This window comes from Sarcophilus harrisii, chromosome 1 (genome assembly GCF_902635505.1).
Source record: "Sarcophilus harrisii chromosome 1, mSarHar1.11, whole genome shotgun sequence".
Lineage (NCBI taxonomy): Eukaryota > Metazoa > Chordata > Mammalia > Dasyuromorphia > Dasyuridae > Sarcophilus > Sarcophilus harrisii.
In genome coordinates, this window is record NC_045426.1 from 673,625,761 (window position 1) to 673,634,916 (window position 9,156).

Here is a 9,156-nt window from a genome sequence, read left to right on the forward strand (position 1 = left end):
GTGAGTCCATGTATGTTTGTCTGCAAATCTCAGAGAAGAGTGTGAAAGTCCTAGGGATTTTAAGACTGACTCTTGGAGAACTAGTTAGGCCTCTCATTCCAATCAGTTGAGTGAGTTCACTTGGGACTCGGTCCTCGACAGCCATGTTGTGCTGAAAGGCGGTCGGGACTAAGGGAACATGAAGAGAAGTGCCAGCCCTCTTTTTCTCTTAAGACTTAAGGCAACTTTGAACTTGATAAAAAGATAAAAAAAAACAACTACAGACTAAAAACAGATGTTTTAAAATTTTAAATAAATGACAAAAATTTTTGACAAAAATTTTTGACAAAAATTTTTAAATAAATGATGCAATTAATAATTAAATGTTAATACTAAATGATGCAATTAATAATTAAATGTTAATACAAGAATAAAAACTCCACAAATTAAAGAAAATATTACAAGTCAAAGAATTAAAGATAGAAGATTGTCAGGGAAGACTTCTTTTTTCTTAAACAATGCCTGATCTTGGAAAGCCACACAGATTCTAAAGATGCTTCTAGTGGAGATCTCTGGGAACTGCTGCTAATTTTCATGTCCCTGAAGTCAGCTGTCATTTCACAGCCCCGTCTCATTTTGGGTCTAAAATGGGACTCTTCAGCCTTGTCATTCACCACATTGACCAGGAGGCTCGATGCTGGTTGGCATTCTTCACTGTCCAAAATCCACCAACGTGGATAATAAACATGTCACAACTGGCAAAGCAGATTGTGAAAAGGCCAGGGCGGGCCCCTGAGAGCAGAACTGTAATCAGGACAACAGTGACTACCACCTCCGCTTGGGCAGGAAGGTGTGAATATGTTGCTTAAAAAGTCCTCTCTGCTTGACCTACTGCCCCCTCCTCACCTTTAACAGGAGGGAACAATCGGTGACAATTTTCCACCACCTTCCACCATCTTCCAGAGGCTGTGATCACTGCCACAGGGGTCTCTTCTTCCCTCCATTCACCCAATTGGGCTCACTGTATCTGTCCCAAGTCTATATAACCAGCATCAATGAAATCGCTTGCTCACTGGGGGGCAGACCCCCTTTGTCCCTGTGATCCCAGAAGCCACATCTGTAACAGATGTCACCCTGCCAACCGCCAGGCAGGACTCGGGTGTGGACGGGACATTACAAGGGCAGACAGCACTTGGCTGCCGAAGAGGATCCTCTGCAGCAAGAAAATGAAAGCAGAGCCCAAGTCTCCTGTTGAGAATAAAAGAAGGCATCATGGTTAATGGCTGCTGAGTGATGAGAGGTTATAAGGGGAAGCAGGAGAGAAGGAACCAACGTTACCTTAAGTTAGAGTCTACAGGCAGAACAAACCGCAGTTAGGATTAAAGGACTGGCCTTTCTTCTTTTAGTAGGTGTAGGTAGGTGTTTTCAACTCAAAAAGCAATGATTAGGTGCACAGCATGCAGGTATTAAGATATACAGAAAATGGCCTGGCTCCATCCTTTCCTTTTCAAGGAAAAAACTTTCATGGTTTTCAAAAGAAAATTAAAAATAATTGCCTTTGGCCCTGAGAAGATCGGGTCTCATCCTGCTCTGACATAAAATAATTCATTTATGTATTATATGCTGGAAGCATATTAACTTTCTCTAATGCAATTCGTGGCTCATTAAGTAGTGGGAGATTCTACAAGGTTTTGTAAGGGTGAATGTTGAAAATTGCCCGTGTATATATTTTGAAAATAAAAAGCTTTTTTTTAATTAAAGTTGGAGGTTCTGAGACATGAGTAAGAATCACTTCAAAGTTTTAAGACCAGTGTAAGTGAACCCCTGAACTATGAAAAAGCCAGAGTCTCAGGGGTGCCCGAGGGCTATGTCCAAGAAAAGCCACTTTAAGGCCACAATGGCAGTGGACAAGTTCTGGTTATCACTGTGGCTGACCCAGACGGAATCTCAGTTTCCATTTTTTACCATCCAAGTCTCTGCCTCCCCTCAGAATTCTCCACTATCTCCCATTACTTTTCACTGCCTGAGCCTTACGGTATTACTGAGGTTTCCTCTAAGGCAGATTTAGTCTCTCCTGAACCTGAAGACACGTTGCAATATGATGAGATAAGTTTGTTTTGGAGGAAGGCAGCTTCTACGTGTGCAGTTTTACAAAGTGGCCTGAGTTACTGATGACATTTAATCTCAAACCACACTTCAAAAACCCATAGCTAAGGAGAGCTAAATATAGTTTGGCAAACTTAAGTGAAAGCAAAACCACAGCAGAGATTGAGAAAGTAGCAATTTGGGGAGAGCCTGGCAGCAGAAAGCGCCCATGTTGCCATCTTATTACGGGCCTGGAGGACGAGGGGGAGTTCTAACCGACACTTAACCTCGTTTTTACCTTCCTCCTTCCTCTCTGCCAGGGTGCGCTTCAGATCGACAGATACTTCCAGGTGCTGACGAATGCCGTGGGGATGAGGGAGTAAGGCACGGTTGTGATGCTGCTCCAGGTGTCGGAGGAGGGATCGTAGCAGTCGAGGGTTTTGCAGCGCTGAGTCCCACAGTAGCCCCCCACCACAAAGAGTTTATTTCCACAGGTGACTGCTCGGCAGCTAATCCTCCGGGCCGTCACATCCCCAAACTTGGACCACTGGAAGGTGTCGCTGTGGAAGCGGTAGGCAGAACTGGCTGAGAACTCCGTGTCGCCCCCAATCACAATCACCTGGCTGCCCAGCACAGCAGCTGCGGTGTATCTCCACGCTTGGGGACAGGTGGTGGGCGCCGTCCAGCGGTTCTGACAGGGATCGAAGCACTGCACTTTGGGCAAGTGAATCTGGTTAACGCTGGTGCCCCCAAAAACAAAAAGCTTCTTCTTTGCCCCGACCACGGCAGCATTGCAGACCCCTTCCCTAAGAGGAGCCACCAAAGTCCATTTGTTAGTCTGCGGGTCGTAGTGTTCCACCTGCTTAAGGGAGACGGAGGGGGAGGCTGGGAAGGAGCCACTCACGGCCGTGTGGCCCCCGACCACATAGAGAGAATGCGCCAGCTCTGCCGAACCGTGGCCAAACCTGGCCACCAGCATTGGGGCAGCCTTGGCCCACTCGTCGTGGAGGGTGTCGTAGACCCACACGTCTTTGGAGGCACTGTTCTCGGAGCCCCGGCCCCCGGTGACGTAGACTTTGCAGCCGATGGCACAAGCGCTGCACTCTTTGCGGGGACTAGGAATGTCTGTCCTGGGAATGATGTCGCTGGTGGTCTGGTCGATGGTGTAAATCTTGTCACACATGAACGTCTGCCCCCCGAGCAGCAGCAGAGCCTGGCTGACCTTCCGGGGCCGGGCGCAGAAGCCCGTCACCAGCCCATCGTTCTGCAAGAGCCTCATTTTACAGCGCACGGCGTCTGCCACGATCTCCCCTCCCAGTTTGTGGTTTGTCACCACCTCTTCCAGAGCCACCTGGTTCTTCAGGTAAGCCTCGGGCAAAAGAGCCAGGCGCACTGAACGCAGAAGCTCTGGCAAGTCATCGTGGCGGACAGACAGGTCGTACTTGATCCATCCAATGACTGCTTCGTATACCAGGCTCTCCTCCTCCACCTCCAAGTCTTCGCTCTGCACAAGCTCCAGCAGCCTGCTTTTGGGGAGTTTTAGGAAATCATCAGACTTGTACAAAGAAGCAAAGTTGGCCAAAGCCATTCTCCAGGACAGCTCAAACAGCCGGTCGCAATTAAAAGTGTCAGACAGGGCCAGCATATTCAGACAGTTGGTGGGGTGCAGATTCTTCTCCAGGAAGGCTGCAGCCGCGTCCCGGATGTCATGGAACTGCAGCATGTCCCCGGCCTCCAGAAGAGACTCCGCGTTCTCTTCGTTGATGAGCACCCTGGCTGAGTAGGCGTAGTCGAGCAACAGCTCCAACACCTCCGGGTGCAGCCGGTCTCCGAAGTCCACGTGGCCCTCTCGGCTCTCCTTCAGGCCCCCCCCAAACATGGCCTCGAAGTAGTAGCTGCAAGAAGCCAGCACAGCTCGGTGGCAGTGGAACACGCCGCTCCCGGCCCTGAGTACCACGTCGGTGAAGAGGCACTTCTGGCGCAGCAAGTTCAGATGGGTCAGCAGGCTGTCCGCGTGGCCCGGCTTGTGGAAGATCTGTATGTTCATGGAGCCAGAGCTGGAGCGAGACTTCCGGGTCTCGTGGCTGGTGACCGACATTGTCTCTAAGACAGGGGAAGAGCAGACTGGGAGTTAGCCCCAGACCAGGAGGAGGAGGGGGGAGGACACAGAACAGGAGCCCTTTTTCTCTCCACAAAGTATTCTGTGACCGTTTCTCAGCTACTCGCTTGGATTATAAGCCCGTTACCACACAACCGCACCTAATAAATGTTTGCTGACTGGCCTGACTATATGACCATTCTATCCCTGGGCCGGACTAAATGACATAACGTTTACAGGACACTCCGGAATGCCTTGTACATATACATATGACTCCTTTGATCCTCCCCAGCCCTGGGGGTAAGTACTGCAGTGGTCTCCATTTTGCAAAGGGTCCTACAACTACAGAGTCTGAGGCAGGAGGCAATCTCCAGCTTCCCCGACTCTGTATCAAACGGACAAGGCCGCCTCCAAGAGAGGCTTCCAATTCTACAGCTTAACGCTCTTCCGGGAGATGGAGGAACATCCTGGGCCACCGAGGCAGGGCCAGAGCCAGCCGACAAGGGGGATTCAGCTCGCTGGCCCCGCAGGCGCTGACCCAGCCCCAGGGGGAGGGGGGCAAAGCCCAGGAACCCAAAGACAAGCGCCGCGGAGCCCCGCCAAGAGAGGTGGGTCCAGGTAATAATTAACTCCCTCTTCAGGGGGAGCAGCCTTTGAAGTGGAGGCCCTGCCCCTCCCTAGCCTTAAAAGGAAAGGAAGCCAAACACCGCCGGCCAAGAGGGAAGAGCCGGCAGAGCCAGGTTTCCAAGTCTCCCTCCCGTTCCCGCCCCGCCCCCATCCAGGCCGGCTCGGCCTGGGCCCCAAGCTCAGCAGGGCATCCCCTTCTCCCAGGAGTGGTGGTCTGCCGCCCGCCCCCTCTCGTCGGCGCCCTCAGATCCCGGCCGTCCCCCCAGAAGGTCAAACCCCCAAGCTCCTCAGCCGCCCTCCTGCGAGGCCCCCAGCCTCCTCAGTCAGCCCTCCCACAGCCCCTCAGCCGCCCTCCCGCAACGCCCCCGTCTCCTCGGTCAGCCCTCCCACAACCCCTCAGCCGCCTCCCAGCCCCTCAGCCGCCCTCCCGCAGCCCCTCAGCCGCCCTCCCACAGCCCCTCAGCCGCCCTCCCACAGCCCCTCAGCCGCCCTCCCACAGCCCCTCAGCCGCCCTCCCGCAACGCCCCCGTCTCCTCGGTCAGCCCTCCCACAACCCCTCAGCCGCCCTCCCACAGCCCCTCAGCCGCCCTCCCGCAGCCCCTCAGCCGCCCTCCCACAGCCCCTCAGCCGCCCTCCCACAGCCCCTCAGCCGCCCTCCCGCAACGCCCCCGTCTCCTCGGTCAGAGCCCCGTGGATGCTCAGGCCCTGTCAGATCTCCCCACATCCTCTCTCAGAGCCCCGCATAGTCCCCCAGGCACCTCTTTCCAGGTCCCTCCAAAGATTCTCTGCCACTCACACACACCGGCCCCCGGCCCCCTGCCGGCCGCTGCTAGAGCCGCCCCCAGCCTCTTCTCAGACCCGGTGTACAGTCAGCCTGCGGCGCTCAGAGGAGAGCCGGCTCCCGGCCCCTCCCAGGGCTCTTCTCCTTACCCCTCCCCCACTAAGCATCCTCAGACACCAGCCCCCCACCCCCCCGGGTCCCCTCCCCTCCCCCTTACTCTCACCGCACACACGTGGCCCGGCCCGGCCCGAGGACTCCCTTTCCCCGCCGCTGCCCAGGTACCCACCGAAAGTGCGCGCTCGCTCCCAAGCTTTACTCGAGCCAACGACTCTCGACTCCAGATCTCGGCCCTGACCACACCTCCTCCGAGGCTGTCCCGCCCCCCCGCGGTAGAGACCTATGGCGGCCTGAGTCCTCCAGTATTGGTTTCGTTCCCTGATCCGTATTGACCAATCACGGACCACAAGCGCCCTCGCCCCTTACGTCATCAGTCTTGTACTAAAAAGACCAATCACGGAGGGGTAACTCGACCCTTGGTGAGAGTGACCAATCACGGAACAGATATCCAGGAGCTAATGTCCCTTTTGGCTCTGGATCCTCTCGCAGAACCTCACGAGGTTCCGTCCGCGCCGGTTCTGTCTCTGTGTCCTGGGGGTCTGTGGATCCGCTCCCCGGAGGTGGGAGGCGTCCGCGGCAGGGGAAGGGGACTTGCCCATCGCCCTGAGGTGGCCGGGTGTAGGATGCCAGAGCTAATTTACGACTCCCGTCACCCACACTGCTACCTCAGGAGAGAGAGCGCGGCTGGGGCAGGACTCGAACTCAGATCTTTGTGACTCCCGAGCCGGGGCTGTCCCCTGCACCACCTCAGCAGCAACGTAGGGATTTTCTGGAAGAGGAAACCCACGAATATGGTCTAAAGGAGGACTACACAGGGATAGGGACCACGAAGCATTAAAAAAAAAAAGCCTAGAATGCTTAGAAAAGGAAGAAAATTCACGAAGAGAGCGAAAAATCCCCCTCCCTTTTTTTTTTTTTTAAAGAAAAAGGTGCAGAAAATGAAAACAAAATAAAACAACCTGTCTTCCTAATAATAATAGCGCGCATTTACGGTGTGCAAAAACACTTATATACATTTTCTTATTAGAGCCATAGCACTAGTCTGTGAAATAGGTGTTATTTACAAATAGGAAAACAAATTAAGAGGAAATTCGGTAACTGTCCGGGCTCATACTGCTATTATAGATCTGAATCAGGATTTGAACTCAAGCCTTTGTGACGCTAAATACTGAATTAACCACTGAAGATTCTATTATATCTGCCGCCTCTAGAAGATCTTGGTTAGGGACCATGGAGCACACCCAAAAGCATCCCCTGAAGACCTTTTTTTTCTCTCTCAATCCATCTTTTTTTTGCTAGAATGTTAGTTTCTTGAGATAAAAGACTCTGTAACCCTAGCAACAGCCTAATGCCTAGCACTCTTAAAAATGTGTTAATTGATTCCTCTTTGTCCCTTACCTTCTTTTCTTTCATTTCCCGTTTCCTTTTTCTCCCAGTCTCCCAGTCTCTCTGTCTCTTGTCTACTTCATCCCCTTTCCCCCTTGTCTCCCCATCTCTTTGGACTTCTGTCCCCCTAATTCTCTTTGGTATTATCCCTCATCCGCATCTGGTCCTCTTCCTGTTCCTCATCCCAAGCTTCTTATCTGTCTCATTCTTGGCCCCTTATTCTTTTGTCAATATTTATTGAATGCTTGCTATGTATATCAGGTTAGTACCTGATATACAAATGTATACAAGCAGTAGGGACAGAAAAGCATGGGGAGGGGGGGGTAGAGTTAAATACTCATATCTGCTCTCAAAATGTGGTACAGATTAACATCCACACCTCACTTCAGTCCCCATGTCAGGGAATACTAATAATAGACTGGCATCTTCTACTATCTATTATCTATCTGTCTGTCTGTCTATCTAAGCTTTAAGGTTTGCAGAATGTTTTCCATATATTATTTCATTTGAACCTTACAACAATCCTATGAGATGGGTACTTCAAGTATCATCATCCACATTTTATAGACAAAACAGGTTCAGAAAAGTTAAGTGATTTATACATGGTTATGCCGTTATATCCAAGACTAGATCTTCTGAATCCCAGTCCTACATTCCAACCACCACACCACAAAGAAATAGGGACAACCAGTATTTGGAAGAAAAATGGGGAATGCTTAGATTCTCTTCAGAATTTTCAGTGGGTTCCTGGCCTGGGGTTTCCTGGATGTTTGCTTTTAATCTGGGAGAACCTGGGTGTGACCCTACCTGTGAAGTTCAAAATCCTGTCCACACCCAGGTAGGATTACCCAACCCAGTGGGATTAATTATTTTTTATACATTATAAGAATATTATATTATAATGTTCTGTTATAAGAAACCAGAGGGAAAAAAAACCACCGTCTCTAATGGCCTTCTCAAGTCAAGTGGCCTCTGTCCATTGAATTGTTTGCTCCTTCACAAATTGGCCCCCCTCTGCCTTTCCAATCTCACTCTCATTCCATCCAACAAGCATTAAGTGTCTACTGTCTGCCAGACACTGTATAGAGCTTTAGGGATACAGAGACAAAAATGAGACACTTCCTGCCCTAAAGGAGTTTACATTCCTTTGAGAGAAAGCAATATAAACAGATGTAGAAACAAAGAATTTGAGATGAAAGGAATAGCGGCAGCCATCTAGTCCCATCCAGCCCAGAAAAAAACCCCAAGATTTATAAGATCAATTCACAAATCCAGAAGGGATCTAAGAGGTCATCTCATTTAATCCTTTCATTTTGCACTTTAGGAACTGAATCCCTGAGAAGTTAAGTCACTTGTCTTAGTTCATGTGTGCCAAATAAGTATGAAAGCTGGGATTTGCCCCTAGGTTTTCTCCCTCCAGGTTCAGGGTCTTTCCACTGAGACATGTTACCTACTACAGCAAAACAACTTGTAGAAATAAATGAAAGCTTGATTAATAATTTTACATGGATAACAACAACAACAATACTAGCTAAGGGAACACAAAGAAAGGCAAAAGACTCTCAAGGAGTTTAACAATCTAAAAGGGAAGACAAATGCAAATGGTTATATACAAACTTTAGACTAGATAAACCAAGGAGTAGTCTCAGAGGGAAGGCCCTACTGATAAAAAGGATTGGGAAAAGTAGGAAGAAGGATTCCACTGAGAGAAAAAAAAAAAAAAAAGGAAATTACATAAAGTAAATGGAATCAAGAAAAAACAATAAGTCACATAAAATTCCAAAATCAGAGTAAGAAGGGGACTTAAAGGTCATAGAATCCAATCCCTTCATTATACAAATAAGGAAACGGATTTTATTAGGTGCCATAGACTGTGCTGAATGCTTTATAGTTATGATCTCACTGGATCCTCACAACACCTTGGGAAGAGGGTTCATTACCTTTTATTTTACTTGACATCCAAACTGGACTGGGTTGTCCATTTGTGTTCAATTGTGAGACTATCTGTCAGGCTTGGGATCTGCTCCCTTCTCAGCTCTAACTTTTGGTTCTACGTCTTCCTGATGGGACCCTTCCTCCATCC

The 9,156-nt window shown here is 50.0% G+C and overlaps 1 protein-coding gene across 3 annotated transcripts; it reads right to left on the reverse strand.

Annotated features, from left to right (window-relative positions):
* Nucleotides 1-501: 501 nt before the first annotated feature.
* Nucleotides 502-5,960, reverse strand: LOC100929715 (ectoderm-neural cortex protein 1). Of its 3 annotated transcripts, none has more exons than XM_012542312.3 (3): nt 5,857-5,960; nt 2,363-4,167; nt 502-1,227 (listed from the first exon to the last, which is right to left on the reverse strand). In XM_012542312.3, exon 2 carries the CDS (start codon nt 4,160-4,162, stop codon nt 2,393-2,395), a length of 1,770 nt encoding a protein of 589 aa, XP_012397766.1. In that variant the 5' UTR covers nt 4,163-4,167; nt 5,857-5,960; the 3' UTR covers nt 502-1,227; nt 2,363-2,392. The 3 variants fall into 3 exon arrangements, with proteins under 3 accessions (XP_012397766.1, XP_003760960.1, XP_031812479.1); XM_003760912.4 differs by having other exon boundaries at nt 5,794-5,950; XM_031956619.1 differs by lacking the exon at nt 5,857-5,960 and adding an exon at nt 5,548-5,649.
* Between the last annotated feature and the right edge of the window lie 3,196 nt (nt 5,961-9,156).